The sequence below is a fragment of the Gavialis gangeticus genome, unplaced genomic scaffold (assembly GCF_001723915.1).
Source record: "Gavialis gangeticus isolate Ggan-Ray unplaced genomic scaffold, GavGan_comp1, whole genome shotgun sequence".
In the NCBI taxonomy this organism is placed as follows: domain Eukaryota; kingdom Metazoa; phylum Chordata; order Crocodylia; family Gavialidae; genus Gavialis; species Gavialis gangeticus.
In genome coordinates this window covers 49732816-49752398 of record NW_017728994.1, presented here as the reverse complement: position 1 = coordinate 49752398, position 19583 = coordinate 49732816, and the positions used below count along the sequence as shown (strand labels likewise).

The 19583-nt window shown below is 46.4% G+C and overlaps 1 protein-coding gene across 1 annotated transcript in view; it reads right to left on the bottom strand.

The window, feature by feature from the left end:
• Positions 1 to 19583, bottom strand: part of LOC109287189 (VPS10 domain-containing receptor SorCS3) — a 541768-nt gene that overhangs the window by 304124 nt on the left and 218061 nt on the right. Inside the window, exon 4 of the mRNA XM_019502155.1 lies at positions 11649 to 11748. Within this exon, the coding sequence (XP_019357700.1) occupies positions 11649 to 11748 (100 nt within the window). The remainder of the gene's footprint in view (positions 1 to 11648; positions 11749 to 19583) is intronic.

The following is a 19583-nucleotide window of genomic DNA, read 5'->3' as shown; positions in this document are numbered from 1 at the left end:
ATGCAAGTGGATCCATGTGTACAATACAGCTATAGCAAATGGGGCTGTGCAAGCAGACGCAGGAATTCATCGCTGTGGTCCTCAATGCATTATCAAAGCTTAAATACTGACCAAATTAAAATCTCTCTAAGAGACTGAAAAGACCCCTGGAGACTGTGAATTGAGGAGGTGCCCAGATACCACTGTAATGGCTGTAACAAAAAGCTTAGCAGAAGAAAAAGATTTTATTTTAATAATAATAGACACAGCTTTTTATTTCCGTATGATCATCACTTATGTACACTCTATGCATGCTACCCAGTTAAGGATTTCCAAAGCATTTTACAAACTCTAATGAATATAGTCTCCTAGGCTTAATTTGCCCAAGTGCTGAAAGCATTCGTCCCACAAGAGAGTAATGACAAAAAAAGAGATGTAGGGAATACTTTAAGGGACCCACTGTTTTAAGATAATTCTAGTAACTGCACTGTTTTTCCTTTACATAGTGCCTGCCATCCAAGAATCTCCAAGCATTTTAGAAACACTAATGAACTGTGGTCTGGCACACAGAAATCACACCTCCTACTTACAGAGGAGCAGACTAAGGAAGAGAGAAATTAAGAGACTTGCTCACAAAGCCGGAGCCAGGAGGAGATCCCGGGAGTTCTGGATGCCTCCCACCATGCTACTACAAGGAGCTGTCCTGGGTGCTACAAGTCTTCTGCTCCAGCTGCCTTAAACTCGCGTTCCCAAATGTCTTCATAGCTGGATCTCCATGTGATTCTCCAAATATCGAAGATTATAAGTCATTTTTCTGAGGTGAAAATTTGCAATGGGGCCTAGTCTGACAAGCAAGATGACACGCAGTCATGTGGTTAAGACAGTGACTCGAGACTCCACAGACTTGAGTTCGGTTCCTGGCTCAGCCACAGACTCTGTGGGCATGTCTACATGTGCATTTACTGTGCAGTAACAGTGCAGCACAGTAGTGCTGTGTGTACACTGATGTGGAAGCAAAGTTACTCCCATGTCGGTGCACACAAATAGGGTTACTGAGCAGTAAGGCATCTACACATGGCTTACTGCACAGTAACTACTCAGGAGTAAATTTGCAACCTGTACTGTGCAGGTAGCAATTTTACTCTCGAGTTGGAGTAAGTTGCCAAAGTTACTGAGCAGTTTGTGTGTGCATGTGTAGACATGCACCCGTACTGCACAGTAATTTTCAGTTACTGTGCAGTAACCTAAGTTACTGCACAATAACAGAGCATGTGTAGATGTGCCCCATGTAATCTTAAGCATGGCACTCCATGTCCTTTCGCCTCAGCTCCCTTACTGTATGGTAAGGACCATGCCATTTCTTTATTCCCAGTTTTTCTTTGTTTCACTTATCTTGATTGCCAGCTCCTTGGAACAGGGGCAGTTTTATTACACACTACCCTGCTCCTGGCACAATGAAATCCTAAACTCAGCTGAAATTTCTAGGACCTCCCATTATAATAGTAATGAGAGTTGCACTCAACCCATCCACATGTGTTGTATTATATGCCTGTATCACAACAAAGGACACACCGTCTCCATCTCACCTGTTTGGGTCTGAGCACTACAACAGAGAGGACTACTCCAAAAAGTTATGGAGCCAGGGAAAGAGGGAGAGGAGGAAGGGTCCCATCTTTGCCAGAACCCAGATAATTTAGCCTTCCATTAATGAGAGACATGAAGTTGAGAATGGATCCTTATTTGTGCTTCATTGGGCTGAAAGAAAAGATCAGGACTAAAAGACAGTGAAAGAAATAGTTCTATTATGCCTTCCCCATGGCTCTAACGGAGCCACTGCCTTTTTGTTATAAATACGCTCTCTCCAAGATGAGAACAGCGTGTGTCAGTTTGCTGCACATGCTGTTTATCAGAGTGTCAACATAATAAGTAAAAAGGGTCCAAAGAAACCTTCCATCTGCCAAATGGCTTTAGGACACTCCAGAGCTCAGCTCCCCACTGCTTGCTCAGGATGGAATATCGGAAAAACCAACAGATCATAAATGACAAATGGACGTGCTGGCAAGAGATGGCAGCTCAATTCAGGCTGGGTTAGTGAGCGCCGGGTGCATGCTGGGAACCGCTGCTTCGTCACCCTATCACCTGGCAGAGGCTCCAGGAGGAAATCAGATGCTAGTGGAATTTCCACCGAGGTCAAAGAGATTGAGAAAAAAGCCACGACTCAGGTGCGGGGAGGAAATGTGCTGCTATTATTTATTATTTGCATTGTAACTACATCTACACACTCAGAGCTCAAGAGCTCCAACCTGCCAGATGCTGTACACATACAATGAAAGGATGATAATGGCTCCAAAGAACAAGTACTCCAAGCATGTAATGAGAAATTGGTATTAAGCCCACGTGACCTTCAGCAATATGAGATTGTTGGTCTCCACCAACAGAGATACCACCCTAATGGTCTCCACCGACAGAGGGCAGATACCACCCCAAGGTCTCAACCATGGTTCAGTTGGGTAACTAAGTTCAGCTTCCCTATACTTCCTTCCTTGCCTTCAATCCTATTGAGTAAAAGTATTCCCCGCATTGAAAAGGACAATGGTATAATTCTTCTCGGTGCTAGCTGGTAAACAGTTGCCTTACTTCTTACTAGAGATACTCACATTTCAGTGGTGGGAAAAAAATAATCTGATGATGCCTAACCCATGATAATTTTCTGAGCTTCTGTATCCCTACATACTAGTCAACACTTTGGAGAGGCACCAAGTGAGGCTTTAGGTTCTGGAAACAATCAGAAGCGAAAGGCGGTTTCTGTCTATGCCACTGCCTTTGCTATCTCTGTGTTGTGGAAAACCCTACCATGACTTGATGTCTAACAGGATAGTAGGCTGAAAAAATATTTCTGAATGCCTTCAACTGAGCATAAGAATATTGTTTTACATCAGGAGCAACTCTTGTTTAAATCTCATGATTTAATTAGTTCATCTCTTGGGGTCTGGGGACTGGATATATGTTACTTGTTTAGATGGGCCATGCACAAACATAGGATCCCATGGTGCAGTCCTGCAAGGGCATCAACAGAAAAACACATACTCCCTAAAATTAATATCAGTCTAGTATACCAGTGCAAAATACATAAGGATTGGGAACAGACAGACGTGCAGCTACCCTAGGGCAGTTCACATAGGGGTGGCTATTGCACTTCACCCTTTGCTGGTAATAACCTGTTTACCATTAGCAAGCAACTACCCCAGATGGACAACGCAGATGACACTGAATCCAGTCTCATTAGCGCCATTCCAGTTTTACTCCTGATTCTTTCGGAGGTAATGCTCCACTGGATTAGATGAAATAACACAAATTTAGGCGTTGGCTTCATCTGTTTACTACATGTAATACCCATTAAACAGCCAGCTAGATAGATAGACAGACAGCTAACTAGACAGACAGACAGATGGCTAGCTAGCTTGATAGATAGATAGACAGACAGACATCTCTCTCTATAGATAGATATAGATGTCTCTCTATACATAGGCAGACAGACAGACAGATCTTTCCCTCTATATAGATAGATATAGATCTAGCTATATCTATATAGCTGTTTAATGGATTTAGGCCCTTGTACAGGCCCTTTGCACACAAGGGAACTTCACCCATGGAAATTATTCATCTGCACCAATCTTTAGGAGGGCCTATATGTGAGCCTCTACATCGTTCTGGACATAGCCTGGAGCCACACTCTTCGTCAGTTCAGGACAAGAGCTGAAGAAAAGTGTTCAATCCCACTGATATTGCAAGTAGCCAGACTATAATTACCAAAGAGGAATCCTGCCAGGACACTGGAATTGTCACTTCCTTTTTATTAGGCATGAAAAGGAGTCTTAAATTAGCATGAATACGTGGAGGCTCATTCACTCCTCACACGACCAATATTAGTGTGCATGTGTGGTGCTCAGTTTTATGCTCATCTGCTGCATTGTTTGCTTGATGCTCCTTTGTGTTTCTCCATGTATTTGATCTCAGTGGAAAGCCCTTGGAGATGCATAATCCATTTTTTCTATTAGACCTTTTTGACAAAAAAAAAAAAAAAAAAAAAAAAAAAAAAAAATGAGGCTTCCACTAAGGAAAACCATATCCTAAGGGCCAACTGCCCACAGAAAAATGTCAATATTTCACTGAGCAAACACACACCTGGGAACGGAAATATTTTGGTTCAAAGTGCTGTCGTCCATCCCCATGGGTAAGTGAGGGAGGAGAGGAGACATGTTCCGTGGTGCTCTACACCCTGGGAATTATATGACAAGCCCATCTTCTCACCAAAAAGGAGAAAGCAGAGCTTTACAGGAGACGTGGTCTCTGCAGAGAGCCCGGCCAATGACAGAAAATGGGAACATAAGAAATTCAAATGAAAATTCCCACGTGGAACCTGAGCACCATTTGGCTTTGGGGTCCTGGCCAAAGACTCCCTCCTTTTTGATATGTCAACAAGTCATCACTCTTCATAGAAAACTGCAATGAACAGGAACCCCATCACTTTTTTTTGGTCAAAGTTTTCCACGGGAAAGAAAAAATGAACTATTCTCCTACCCGCTCTACTACCCCACAGGCAATTTTCCGTGTCTTCCAGGTTGGAGACAGAATGATGAATAAGCAGCTCTGAACAAACTTACGTGGGACTTGAGAGACCGATAGGTATTTTGCCAACCCTGTTCATCCAGGTTGGGTTTCACCCTCGGTGCACATCCAAGAAGGAGGGAATTCCCTAAATCAAAGAGCTGCAGAAAAGCCAAGCCATGTATTTGCAGACTGTAGGTGTCCCGCAATGGCCATCTCAGAGGCAGAGCTGGAAAGGCAAGTTATACTCACCACCTCTATGTCTTTACTGCAGCAAGCACAGATGCTTGGTGCCCAGGTCCAAGCACCCAAGCTAGGGTGTGAGCAACCTCCCTGCAAAGCCATATCCAAGTCTTGTGCTCACCCTGGTGCTATAATACACATGGGCTTTGCTCAGCTTTTAGATCCAGCTGTCACGGCTCTCTGTGCTGCATTCAACTGAGCTACTCTGTGATTCTTTTAGAGCAAATTGTGAGAGGACACGACTGCCACACAGGGAGGATTATGGGAAGACACAGAGGACTTGCAAAGCAGTGACAATTCCAGAGGCACAAATGCAAGGCTGCCCCCAAATGATCCAGCTGCACACTGGTACCTAGCTGTTTGAGCTGGGGCCTCGAAGGTGGCTGGACACGATGCTGGCACGTCACTCCTTTGTGTGCCAGTGGCTACAGAGATTGGTGTGCCTTAAACCCACCACCTCGCTGCACAATTGCCTGGCCTTGATCTGGACTAGGAAACTGTTAACGTCCAACTGATTTCGATGGCATGCTCACTGCAAAGCAGGCAGGTCACCAACCTGCCTGAACACTGCCTGACTTCTAATCCTAGCCCCCCCACCACCCACCAGCGTGCACCTCCAGATTCACAGGAGAGGGGTTTGCATGTGGACAGGAAAGGAGCTAGGAGCCACATGCAGGGAAAGCCATGAATAAACTCTGCCCTAAGGCAGACTAGGGAGAAAACAAAGCAGACAATCCCTTCCAACCCACTCCTTACAGCCAGCTCTACACCAAGGGGAACCACCAAGGCACAGACACTGGTGCACATAGAGAAACTGGCTGTTGGACATCCAGTTTAATTCACAGGGTGGTAATCAGTATGCATACATCTCAGGATATCCACTAGCAGTTAAATCTCAACGCAGCACCTAGAGATTCACTTGCATCAATTCACATCCATTACTCAATCCCTCCTTCCACAGTTGTCCTCATAATATAATTGAGGTTTGAGCCCTTCCTTCCCTTCTTGTGCATGTTCTTGCTTACACATAAGTGTTTCTCAGCAATCAGTGTCAAGAGTGTCTCTAGCACTAGCTGCAGGTCCCTGAACAGAGAAAACACCTGCAAGAGTTATGGAGATGCCAAAAATATCTGGGGTGGAAATGTTTAAAAAAAAACCCTGAACAAGTCGAACTTTTCTTTGCACAACTTTGGAGCAGGTTGTTTAATTCTAAACTGCACCATATGTTTGCCCTGACACAGGTCAATTAATCCTGCTGCCCTCACTGCACGTACACACACACACACACACACACACACACCTCTTTTATTTCCATGTTACAACCACAACTGATTTAGCCTCAGCCCTTCACCCCCAAGCCTTACTTGTGCCACACACCAACCTGGACTTAGAGGGCCCGAGGCTAACAGAGCCATCTCAGCTTAGTCCAGCTGAGGACTGGCCTTTTCATGGCTAGTTTGGGTGACTCACCACATAGGTTTGTATCACAGGGTACATTTCCCACCCCATGTCATCCCAAAGAAGATGCATGTGGCTCCCATCCCTGGATGGATCAAACTACAGCCAAGAATGCAGCCTTAAAAACCGAGAACAAGAGTTGTGCCCTACAGAAAATACAGCTTTAAAAACAAAAGATAGCTGCAAAAAGCCCAGCTGGCTTTTGGCATATCCTCAAGGCTGGGCCAGACATGTGTAGTTGCACAACACAAAACCCAAGTTAATGGATTCAGTGAGCCTCAGCTTTTCACAGTGCTCATCAGTGCTTCCCTTAAATCCTGTGCATCTGCAGCAAAGGTAAGCATCTATGTGACAATTCTCTCCTGCAAGCCGGAGCCGTAAGCCCTGTTTCAACCTGTATGATGCTGGGCTGAGCCAGATATTTTCTTGCAGAAGCTTTCACGCACGTGGAGAATGAGTGAGCATGCAAACCAGAGTGAGAGACACAGGGACACGCTGCTGATTAAAGCCTCTAACTGGGGGGGTGGAAATTTCACAGCAACAGGCGCTTTGACTTCCTGTCGTGGAAATAATCCTTGCAGAAGAAAGCCACTGAGGATTTCACAGGCGCCCATGTGCTACACAGCATGATGGCTTGAAGTTTCACGTTGATAACGAGAAGCAAACTCCGATCTCCCGCAGCAAGGCGTACAAGTCCCTGCTAACTGAGCAAGAGAAGATGTACTCTGTGCTCACACCAGTACAGCACCCAGGGTGCAACCGCCATCCGGTTCTCCATCCAGCCAGGGCTTGTGCAGTTACAGGATCATAGGAGTAGATCTGGAAGGGACCTCACAAGGTTAACTGCTGGACTAGACATCAACCATTTTTGTACCTGGACCCATTTGTAAACGTCGATGGCTGGTCCTGGTCCAGTGCCCTCCATCCCCAAACCCCAGTCCCCCAGTAGGTGGGGCACGGAAGGCCCCAAGCAGCCCCTCTCAGGCTGAAACTGCCAGTCTGCAAGGGAAAAGCCACGGTTTCCCACATTTGTCTTCTTTAAAGGAGAATCCATTTAAAAAAAAAATGTTTGCAATCCTTTCATATATTCTGGGGACCCACGGGTTGAGAAATGCTGGTCTAGTCCAGCCCCCTGATCAAGGCAGGATGTCCCTGAATAACCAGCCCAGCCCAGCCAAGCACCAGTCCAACCTGCTCTTCAAAATTTCCAGGGATGGAAATCCCGCAATTTCTCTAGGCAGCTGGCACCATGCTTGAGCTCCCTCATAGTCAGAAAGCTCCTCCTAATCTCCAACCTCAATTTCCCCTGCTGCAGCTTGAGACCATTGATCCTAATCCTGTCCCCTACCGCCACGAAGAAAAGCCCATCTCCATCCTCTCTATAATCACCCTTCAGGTACTTGAAGACTGTTATCATCTCACCATTCAGTCTTCTCTTCTCCAAACTGAATAATGGAGGTACCATTGTCTCAGTCTCAAAGCATTGTGAAAACACTAATTAATTTATCCATGCAGAGCCTCTCTCAGCAAAGTAAGGACTGTTAGTCCCACTTTACAGAGGCAGCAAAGAGAAAGTCAGTGCTCAAGGAATAGATGTAGTTCCTGGCTGCTACCCCTTGTTGTTTTAAAAAACACCTGCAGGGAATTGCAGCTCTTTGGTGATGCCACTGAGGAACCACAGGCTGCATTGCTTAAACATATGTCCCAATGTCTCTCCACATCCAAGTCCTCTGGGGTAGCAGGCACAGCAGCGAGCTGTGCTGACATCTAGTCACTGGGGCACAGTGCATGGGCTTGGGCAAGACACTTAATCACTCTGACTCGAGTGTGCACCTCTGTAGCACAAGCAGGGACGATTTAAGGTGGCACCCTCTCGGCATGAAACAAATAAAGACAGAGGGGCTTCCCTTTATTTACACAATGGAAGAGCATTTATTCCGCAGACATGATGCTGGAAGTCTTCAACATGTATGGGGAATTGTGCAAGCATAAGCTCACTCCTGTGCTCCTGCCCCCTGGAAAGCATGTACGGTAAAGCTTATTATTCCCGGCTTTGCAGACAGAAACCACTGAGGCAAAGAAATCAAGTCCTAATAGCATATTGTGAGCAGAACAGAGCCCCAAGAATGCAACAGAGGAGTCCATGATCATTCTTGCCATCTATGTGGAGGCCACTGGCAGATGAACGCTTATTTACTTGGGGAAGTAGGGGAAAGATACCACCCCACTCTGGGCCTCTGTCTGCCCACCTGCAAAGTAGAGACAATGCTACTTGCCTCCTAATCAGCTCTGTGGATGAAAAATGCTGAAGGGGCCCAAACCAAAGTGGGCTAAATGCTTCTCTAGATCTGAAATTCCAGTGCAACATGTATTGGTGAAAAGCTTTATATGTGGACCACACTTGTGGCTGGTTTCTTGCTTTATTGTGCCTTAAATTGGCTGAGTATGAGGCAGGGCTACTATTTATGGCACAATTTACATGTTAATTATGTCATAAATGTCACATGGGCCAGGGCCCCGCCCCCCCAGCAGCAGTGTAAAGAGCCTTAATGAAGTATAAACAGCTGAGTGCACACCCTAAGTAACCAGGGAAGGCCCTTAAGAAGGATCAAACAGCTGAAAGCGGGCTGTTCCACACCAATTAGCGGAGATGTTTAATTGCATAGAAATCAGATAGTTGGCACAAACGGTATCTTTAATATTGAAATAAATAGGATTCAGCCAGCGGCTAGTGTCATTTGCATGATAAAAGTGGCTGCTCACCTTAACAGCAGACCTCTTCAGAGGCTTATACTGCATTGCTATTATAGAGGCAGGGGGCATCCTGATGCTGATGAATCAGCATAACAGGTCTGCACACAACAAATAATGCAATGGGATTGTCACAATGCCTCAAAAGCTTGGGAAGAAGAAACAAGGCTTAAATCCTTGTGCCTTGTACTTTAATTGAGCCCAGGGTTGTGCTGTGATTCAGGTATATTACGTTTATGTAACTGGCATTTGGCTGAATGTGTAATTCTGATTTAACAGCTGAAGAGAGGCATTTGCGGGCTTCAAAGGAATCTGACAGGTAATTCCCACTGTAGTTCTGCAGGGTAGCTGAGAAGTAATTATCCTTCTCACTAGTAAATCAATTAGGAATGGATGTATGTAACACTTTTCTCCTCCTCCAAGTAACTGCTAATCCTCTAAGCACTAATGAGCAGACAGTGTTAGCAACACCCTGCTAACTGATCAAGACTGAGCTGGAGGCTTCAGGCTTGGGGAGACACTGAAACACAAGACAAGAAACATCTCACCTCCTGACAGTCAACACACACACATATGCATGTGTTGGCATGTGCCTGCATTCGCACCCGCATGCATACATACATGTATATTGGCACGTACCTGCATTTGCACACACATGTACGTACATGTGTTGGCATGTGCCTGCATTTGCACATGCATGCATACATGTGTGTGTTGGCACGTGCCTGCATTCACACCTGCATGCATACATACACGTGTACTGGCACATGCCTGCATTCGCATACACATACATACATGTGTTTGCACGTGCCTGCATTCGCACATGCATGCATACATACGTGTTGGTGCATGCCTGCATTCACACATGCATGCATACATGTGTGTGACAGCATGTGCCTGCATTCGCACACACATGCATACATACCTGTGTGTTGGTGCGTGCCTGCATTCGCACACACATGCATACATACCTGTGTGTTGGTATGTGCCTGCATTCGCACACAGATACATACGTGTGTTGGCATGTGCCTGCATTCACGCACACATGCATACATACCTGTGTGTTGGCGCATACCTACACTCGCACACATGCAAATCTGAATGTCTTTAGCTGTGGACCAATGTAACTCTAAACCATTTTAAAAGGAGAAAAGGGGCTTGCAGTGCTTCCCCTGTTCTGATTTAACTTATGTCTGTCCACTCCTGCACCAAGACATGAGAGCTAAACGGACTTTAAACTCGTGCAAAACAGATTGAAAGTTACAGCTGTTCAACCCCACTATGCTGGAGGATGGTGTAGCCGGTGCCACAAAAAGAGGAAATCTCAGTATTATAAAGTAGAGCCGTGTCCCAATGCCATGAGCGGCCAAGGAGAATTTATTCTGATCATGCAATGGGAAATCTCTCTTGGTGGAGTCACACAAACTGAAGAGGAATTAGCTCTTCAACTTGCATCCACAGATCCATGAATTTTAGGGCCGGAAGAGCTTATGAAAAAACAAAACAAAACAAAACAAAACAGTCATTGCTTCTTGCTCAGAATAGCAGCCAGATCACAATGGCTTTCAAGAGAATTCAGCCTGAACCTAGAAAAATATAAAAGCCACCCCACACGGACACATACATACATAGACATTGTACTTCTGGCTGATTGCTATAGAAATGTGCCTGCCCTTAGGTTCCAGACAAAGAAAAAAACATCAGTCCTGTAACCTCTGTGGCCTGACCAGCGATGGAAGAAAATAGTAATAATAATAATAATAAAATACAACTTTGGAAGGCTATTGAGGGAGACAGGAGATAGGCAGTTTGAAAATAATCAAGCGTAATAGTCTCCCGGCCTTCCTGCCACACGGCACCAAAACCAGCATTTAGCTGTCTGCCGCAGCTAAAATCACTCTCTGATTAACAGGGGTAGCAAACAAGCAAGCAGGCCCGACTACTTCCTTGGAACAACATCATAACTCGAAAGCAGAAAGCAGCAAGCAGGCATGCTGGCTCCGCGGTCCGGCTCTAATTGCATCATGTGGGAAGCCTGAGCAGAGCGCTATGACATCATGCGGGCTCCCACGCCAAGCAAAAGGTTCCCACCCACCGCTCCACGTCCAGCCACATGTTCCCCCGCCAGCCCCCTTACGTGATGTAACCAGCCCGAAATGCCAGCTGCAGGCTTATTTCCAACCCCCAGAAATCATCAGAAGCAGCGCCGTTAAAAGGGGAGGTGGGGCGGTGGAAACAGCATCTCTCTTACCCCGTATTTCTAATAATAAAAAGACAGGGGAGGGAAGCAGGGAAGCGAGCGTAAAAGCAGGAGGGGCACGTCACCATCACTTCTGCACGAATGCCACCGAGAGTCGGAAGCAAATAAAATCAGCTCCTTTACGTCTCAAACGCCACGCTAGATTCATGCAGCCGGAAGTTAAAGGTTTGAGTCATCTTGCTTATTCCAGCCTTAACTCCACCAGTGTAAATTATTAGATGACATTGGGGTCCTGGAGTTTCTCATGAGTTACGGCTGGATTTCGCTTGAGGATCATAATTCTTTAAAAGAACAAGTCAAGCATGGTAATTTTGTTTCCATAGCTACCGCCTCCATGGCTCTCCCTTACCTTCCTCTTGTTAGTTGGACTGACATAAAGATAGCTGAGCACAGTTTTCAAACCCACTTTGTCATTTAGCTTCTCGTAGGTCGTGCCGTAGTCCGTTGACCTGCAGAGAAAAACAAAAAAACAAAAAAAAGACACAAGGAATATACATCAATTCTCAGAACGTGGGAAGGGAAACTACAGGGGGCCTGACACTATGGTTTGCACACTCCTGTGCTTCAACCCCAGCATCCGTGCATCGCTAACCACTGTCTGTCACTCTCCGAGATGTAATGAGAGCTGATGACTTAAGGGGCATTGCACCCAGCTGGTTCCCAGGGTTGATGTGGGTACAGGGCCTACTCCCGCGAGTGCCCTGGGGTATCCTCGTAACAAAGGAGACGGCCTTCGTTTAAAACAAACACCCAGAGGAGTCCCAACTGCAACCCTGCTTGTTTTTCTCTCTGGAGAGATGAGTTGCAGCGGCTGAGCTCACGTCTCAATCAAATCGACTCATCCTGGCACCTCCAGAGCTTTGTCACCCGCCTGCAAATCTGTGCCAGGCACTTAATTGTTCTTCACTAGAGACATCCAGGCCCCTGTTCTGGCTGATCCCACGAGATGCAGCAGATGATCTGGGGGTGGCATGGCCCATTCGTGACTGGCAGAAAAAGTGCTGCTTCCACTACAGAGGGCTCGCTGCCGTTTTCTCCTCCCCCCACCCCGCCGGGTTGTTTCAGCTCCGTGCGGTCACCCTCCACTCCTCCCGCAGAAGAGGACAGGGGTTTCTCGAGTGGATACCATCTAGTCTGGCGTCCTGCCACCACTGCCTGGCGCTCTTAGGGAAAGAGGCAAAATCCTCAAAAGGGCTCCTCACTCTACCCCGTTGGGGAGAAATCACCTCCTGCCCCTGTGGTGCGAGGATAACCATATGCTTTGCCCCATGAGGACTGGGGGTGGCCCTTGCAGTTATGCCCTGACTCTTGCCTTGCATTCTCCTCATTATTTATTTGAATGGCAAATATTTAGGAATGGCATAGAAACTCCTTCAAATGCTACTTGCGGCTCGGTTTTTCATTACCACGGCACCTGTCTGGGTAGGGAGAGTGTAGCAGTGCTTTCTGTGCCCAGATGTCTGATCCCCACACATCTGTTGCTGGAATGGCTTAGGCCATGCTCCTGGGATCCCACTACCATAGCCCCAAAAAAGATAACAGAGCTGCTATCGATTCCCACTGGTGGCAGAGACCGATCCAAAGTCTGCCCCCGCCCAACCCAGCCCATTTTTCACCGAGTCCCTAGTAATAAGGCATCCAAAATCATAATGGATGATGCTGGTGTGCTTTGCCTTTTGCAAGGCAGCAAAAAAATAACTTCTGAGTGCTGGCTCTGGTGTCAATCGATGGGGGAATCCATAAGACGGGAGATACAGTTCATATTAACGAGAAGCTATTACATCTTGTGCTGCTCTTCCAAGTGCAAATCTCTATTTCTGCAAGTTGGTCTTATCATAAAATGAGCCAAGCCAGCCCCCAAAACCTGGACACCTGCTGTCCTGAAGCATTTGACGTGTTAATCAGAGGCCACTTTCTGTGGCTTAGCTCATCTATACGAATTTTTCTAGGTAACGACCACATTGATCGCTGAAGGACTTCTCTCCCCAAGCGAAGCTTGAAACTAAAGCAGCCAGATGGATAATCCGGGGGCAAATAATCCTACTCTCCAGGGAAACATGCACATTGGAAAGTCAAGGGAGCAGGACTTTTCAGCCACCACTGCACTCCAAATAGTTTGTAATGGAAATGTATGACAGCAGAGGTACTGCTTCGGCCTAACCTTCGGCAGCTGTGCTGAGGCTCTGAACAAGGTAGATCCACGGTTATACAAGGGAGACATACACTGATCCCTGTACCGAACATCAGGCAGTGGAAAAGATCACTAATTTCAGTCAGTGTTCAAACAAAATGCAAATAATGGTTTAATATTCCCACAGGGCCAGTTTGGTTTTGTTCCCATCATCACTTTCAGATCTCCCAAAATGCCTTGCACTTACAAAGATGCAGGCTGGATGCCCTAACAACCCTTCCTCATTAAACCATTATCACTCACTGCATTTGCCCTTTCAAAGCATAGCTAGAAAGGAAGCATGATCATTATTTCTTTAGCTTCCTTTAGTCTCCTCTTTATTATAATGACAACCACCACTGGTTTCATGGAAAGGTCTCAGAGGATATCACAATAATGCTCCACGATGGCCCGGCACTTCCCATCCACAGATCCCAGAGCACTGAACCGGTGTTAATCAATGCAGATGCTCAAAAGTCCCAGTCGCCATGTCCTGAAATATTATCCCCATTTTAGAGGTGAGGAAACTGAAACACGGAGCGGCAAGGCCAGATTACTCAAACTCAGGTGCCTAAAAGTGGGCATCTCGATGCCTATTTTGCATCTGACCGCGTGGGCTGATCTTCAGAGGTGCCGAACACCACAGACCTCAGTCCCCTTGATTAAGAAATCAAGCCACTCATCTAGGTACCCAAACTGGAGTTAGATGCCTAATTTGGCACAGCTAAATACCCGACTCAATGTCACGGAGTAAGCAGTAGAGCAGAGGAAGGAAAGAAAAGGGCAGAGTCAGCGCTCTAACCACTCTCCCCACTATTATCTAGGCATGTCCATGCTTCTACAAGCAGCTGAACAGACTTAAGTGTCCTAAAATTCACACACTAACAGCACCACAATACCCCCCGGAGCACTTTCCAACTTCCACAATCCAAAGACCCTCCTCTTTGACGGAAGCCAACGCACAGGAGTGAGTCCCAAAAGAGGTTGCTGCTTGATAAAATGCACACCGGACTGATGAACCAAATCTGAGATATGATCCAAGAGCATCAAAATGGGAACCCTGTTATGGGCTCCAGTAATGCCCTACATATGAAATGTAAAAATCTAGAACCCTTGGTTCAGAGATGAAACCTTTTATTAGACCAACGGAGACATTGCAAAAAAAAAAAAAAAATTGTTTTCTGCAAGCTTTCAGGCTCACACGCACTTCATCAGGCTCAGGGAAAGTTAAAGAGGGTGAAAAGTCCCCATATGTAGGAAATAAACTTCATTTTTGCACAGAGGAAGCTGAAGCTGTTCCTCTGGGTCCATGAGAGTATCTTTGTGGGGTTGCTCTTTGTTGCGCAGATCAAGCAAAATTACTTCCCTGTTGAGGTCAGATGGCTGGCAGGGAGGTATAGAAACCTTTCTTGTTGTTCAGCAATGAAGTTTCTAATCCAAAATTAAACTACATATATAAGTCACCTGACAATAGGGGCAAAGCACGTAAGCTATAGTTCCAGAAGCAGCAGTTCAATCCCTGCTCTGAACTTACGCCAAAGTTTCGCCCCAGTTGTAAATGGACACCAGGTCACTCAGACTGCAAAGTCAAAGGTGGGTAGAGATGATGACGGCCCCATCACTCCCTTGCGTGCCATTGTCTAAGAAACCGGTGTGCCCTAACCATGCCAGCCCATTGGCTGTGAAGCTTGGTTAGTTCCTCTGGCTGATTTTGTTTTCTCCAGTGTAGACACAAAGGCGGAGGAATTGGCAACTGGCAGCTCAGACATCGGGGTCCTTAGAATCAAGACTCCTGGGTTCCCAACTTCTGCAACTCCAATGGCACATTTGCAAATGGAGTAATAAGCAACAAGAGTAATAATACAGGGGCACAGAGGGATATTAAGGATTAATTAGGCAATATTTGCAGAAGGCTCTAACTATAAACAGGAAAACCATTTTATTCATCGCATTACAATAGAAGAAACCCAGCTAATAATCCCCACACCAGGATTATTAGCTACTAATTTGATTAGTAGCTAACGATGGAATCAGAAATGTTGGGAATTGTAACAATGAGGAAAGAGCCTTGGGCTGTAAGGAAAAGGAATACAAGCCCAGTCTGAGGAATCTGCCTCCAGGACGGTCCTGCTCACTGATCTTGTAACTTCCCCTCTGTGTTTTAACCCAAGCTCTGATGTGGATCTGCTCTTTGCACCTGAAAGACAAAGCTGCTGGTGGATCACCAGAGAGAAGCAAATAGGTGACTTCAGAAAGAGCGAGGAGAGGTAAAAAGACCCCCACAGCACTGTGTCCTGCACTGTCGTAGCAGGATATCCTACCCCACACAGTGTTTTCCATAACCTCACGAGAGGGAAGAGGTAGAGTCTCCCTGGAGTCCACTTGGGTCTCATCATTACCAGTCTGCCTGATGCAGAAGGCAGTCAGACACTGCAAAAATGGGATACAGAAAGGACTCAGGTGCTGCCTAATAGGGCTGTGTGAAATTTCGCCAGCCGTTTCATTCCTTCACTGTTTCAACTAATTTCTAGGCCAAAACAGCAAAATTGGAATGAAATAAAGGCTGTTGAAATAGCCTCGAAACAAAACAAGGCTAGTTGAAATGTTTCGAAAGTCGAAATGTTTCAACCATAGGCCCGGGATGGGAAGTCAGTCCAGCTGGGCTGACTACCCATCCCCAGTGCAAGATCTGGCAGGGGATGGGGATTCAGCCCAGCTGTGTTGACTCCCCATCCCCCATCCCCAGTACTAGATCGAACAGAGGATGGAAAAGCATCCCAGCTGGGCTGCCTTGCCATCCCCGCCGTGCAATCTAGCACCAGGGATGGGGTAGTAGTCCAGCTGGGCTGACTCCCCATCCCCAGCAAAACTTCGAAACAGCCTCAAAACAGCCTTTCCATTTCAATGGATGGAACAGCTTTTTGAATTGAAATAAAATTTGAAATGGAACGCTGTTCCATCAAACTGCTGAAACTCAAGGCGAAACAGAACGGTGCTGTTTCGCACAGCCATACTGCCTAATGCGTAGCAATGTGAAGCCCTAGGGCAGAACAACAGACAAGTCTGTGTGCAGGAGCTGTCACAGCGTGGCCCATGGATCAAACCCCGTTTTGGAAGACGGCTCCTGGCCAGGTGAAGAAAACACTGGCTGCAGTTACCAACACGTTCTCCCTGCAGCACTCCTTGGTACACACTTAAGATAATTGAGCTGTCAAATGCAAGCCCTTGTTGCTTTAATTAAGAGAACAATGTGCCCATTCACACACAGCTATACCAGGCCCAAAGCTAGGTAAAGCATAAAGCACAAAAACGTTTGCTAGTTAGAGCAGAAACAAAGGAGGAAGACACTGAATCCTAGGGAGGCAAGGAGACCTCAATTCATATAAATAAATGCATAAATAGAGGCTTCTCCTGCATCTGCAGTGGCAAAAAAACACTCTTTATTCCCTCTAGAAAATGAAGATTTATAAGGTAAGTCAATTGTTTGGAGCCTGCAAACTCTCCCGTAACCATGCAATATTGCAAATACAAAGAGCGAGAATTGCTGGCATGATTCTGCTGTCATGACTAGTGATTAAGACCATGATGCACCTGCTCCCAAATTCTAATAGAGCAGGCCTCTGAAACCAAAGTTCTTGCCACAAGCCCAGTCATAACTCAATGTAATGAGCGCTAAGGAAGTTGATCTTATTCCCATAGCTGTGAGCTCGGGATTCTTCAAAAATCCCACAGATAAGTGGGCCTGAACCAATGCATTCTGGTATTGCAATGAGAAATGCTCATCTCATGAAAATAAAATCTAGGAGGCAAGAGAGGGTTGGAGGAGGGGGAAGGGAGAGAGTATTGGAGTGGACAACAACCCGTGAGGGAGGAACTGTGGGATCTGATCCCGAAAAGATACAGTTCCCTTGGGGTGCTTGTACACATTATGGGGGTTGAAGACCAGCTGAATCATTGACAGCAATGGGCTCTCATCTCTCTGGTTTCCCACCCCAGACTCTGATAGGGAAAGGGAAAGATAGGGACATAGGTGGGGGGTCGTGTTTGCTGGCTTCCATCCTGAGCCCTCTGGCCAAGGAAACAGGCTATAAAACAACTTTGGGTAAAGAGACAGGCTGCACACACTGGAGCCTCGCAAGGGTCCCCACTCCATGCTGGTCACTGAGACAACTTGTAAGCAGGACCAGACATGGGCATGGGCAAACTGAGCAGCTGCCCAGGGCCCGGACAGAAAGCGGGCCCAAAAACGGTAAGTTGTCCAATTATTATTATCGTTACCTCTGATGAAGGGGGACCCTATACTAAACGTTTGCCCGGGGCCATCAGGAGTCTAGGTACGGTGCTGCCTGTAAGGAGGCATTCTCTGTACAACCCTCCCAAAGCATGTGTGGGTGTGCGGGTGGGTAGGGGTTCCTTCTCTCCTTCCTACCCTCCTTTTTCCCTCTGTGAACGTGCCTCCCTCTTGTCTCACATGAAAGGATTTTTGCAGAGGTGAGGAGCCAGGGAGATCCCGCCTGTATTCAAAGGGAGCCATCAGTGGTCAGCAAACCCTATCGCTAGGCCAATGCATTCCCTTGCGTACAAACAAGTGTTGGCTTTGTACAACTGAGACGATACCACCAGGCTGCTCTGGTGCACTCTCACTAGTTCCTCCCTGGGTCTCGTCATGCTTCTGTTCATCGAGGCTGTGAGCTGCGGGTGTTCATCTTGTTCTACCCAAGTGAAAGTCACTGCAGCCCCAGCATGCACCACGAGGCACTCACTTGAGATGGGAGCAGTGCCACTCCACTGCACGAGTTCATTTCACACTCAATGACAAGGACACATGCCCTCCCAGCCCCTGTTACTGCAGGGAAGACCGTTTGCTCAGCAATGCTCCCAATGCATGCAATAAGGCCACTTCAGTGCAATTGTTTGACTCCATCCCGGCCTTGCTGAATCTTTCCGGGCTTGTTCCTGTGCAGTGATAAACACCTTCTGTGATGTGCTGCTGAACGCCCTCCATTCCTCCTTAAGTTTAGGATTCCTGTCCCGTACTTAAACCCATCCAGAAGCTAAACCTGGCTTTTCTTCTTTCCATCTGAGGACTTCTTGGATGACTCCGTCATATAACATGGGAGGTTTCTCAGCCCTTTATCACAGGTGCATGAGGCAGAACCTTTAACCGGGGAGACTTTTCCTTCAAATATTTTAGCTAAATAGATATCAACAAAAGAGAACAGGGGTCTTGTCTGAATGCAACCCAGTTCTCCCCACATTTCATCAGTTTTCACATCCTCGGTGCTGTTAATGTCATAAGCCCACCAGATTGCTGGTTGCCCACAGAGTTTTTTAATGTAGACAAGTCCCGACTACCATAAAAAAAACAAGATCACATCCCAAAACAACATAGCCAAGCAGGTCACAACTTAAAAGAGTTTGGCAAGCTCTTGTTCTTCCTTAGCCCATGGATTTACATTTTTCTACTTAAATGTGCATGGCCTCCAAATTAAACTCTGCAATGGCTCCCCCCTGAGCAATCAGCTCATGAAACCAAGGCAGTTATTTTTTGGGGCTTAATGACAGCACCAGTCATTGAAGATTTACAAGACTTGAAGATGACCTCCATTGATATGCTTCAATTTATACTGAGTAGTGGAGACGGGCAAGGCAAAACTGACTGTCACTGTGCATTAGTCATTATGATTCATAGTTCAAACTAAAGAAGATATGAGATGTCTAAGAGCATTAGGTTTTTGTTCTGTTCTGTGTGTTTTTTGTGGGGGTTTTGAGGGTTTTTTGACAGCACAGATTATCCTCAGTATTTCTTCAGTGTAGATCTTTGCAAGGAGACTGGATGTCTCAGGAGACTGATAATATAGGATACTGAGCTTTCTACTTCTAGGTCCTTGAGTCATAGGATAAGTCAGCAATGACCAAAATGTGTTGTGCCTCATGCTCTTCAATCGTCTGTCTGGTCCAGTTTCCCTTAGGGAGTCACCCACATTACAACTGGTACTGAGCAGAGAAGTATATAGAGTCAGTCTTAGAAATGGTCCATCTAGACCAGGGTTGAGCAGTACTGGTTACACCTATCTTGTCCTAACCATCCTTGGGCAAAGAGAGGGCACAGCA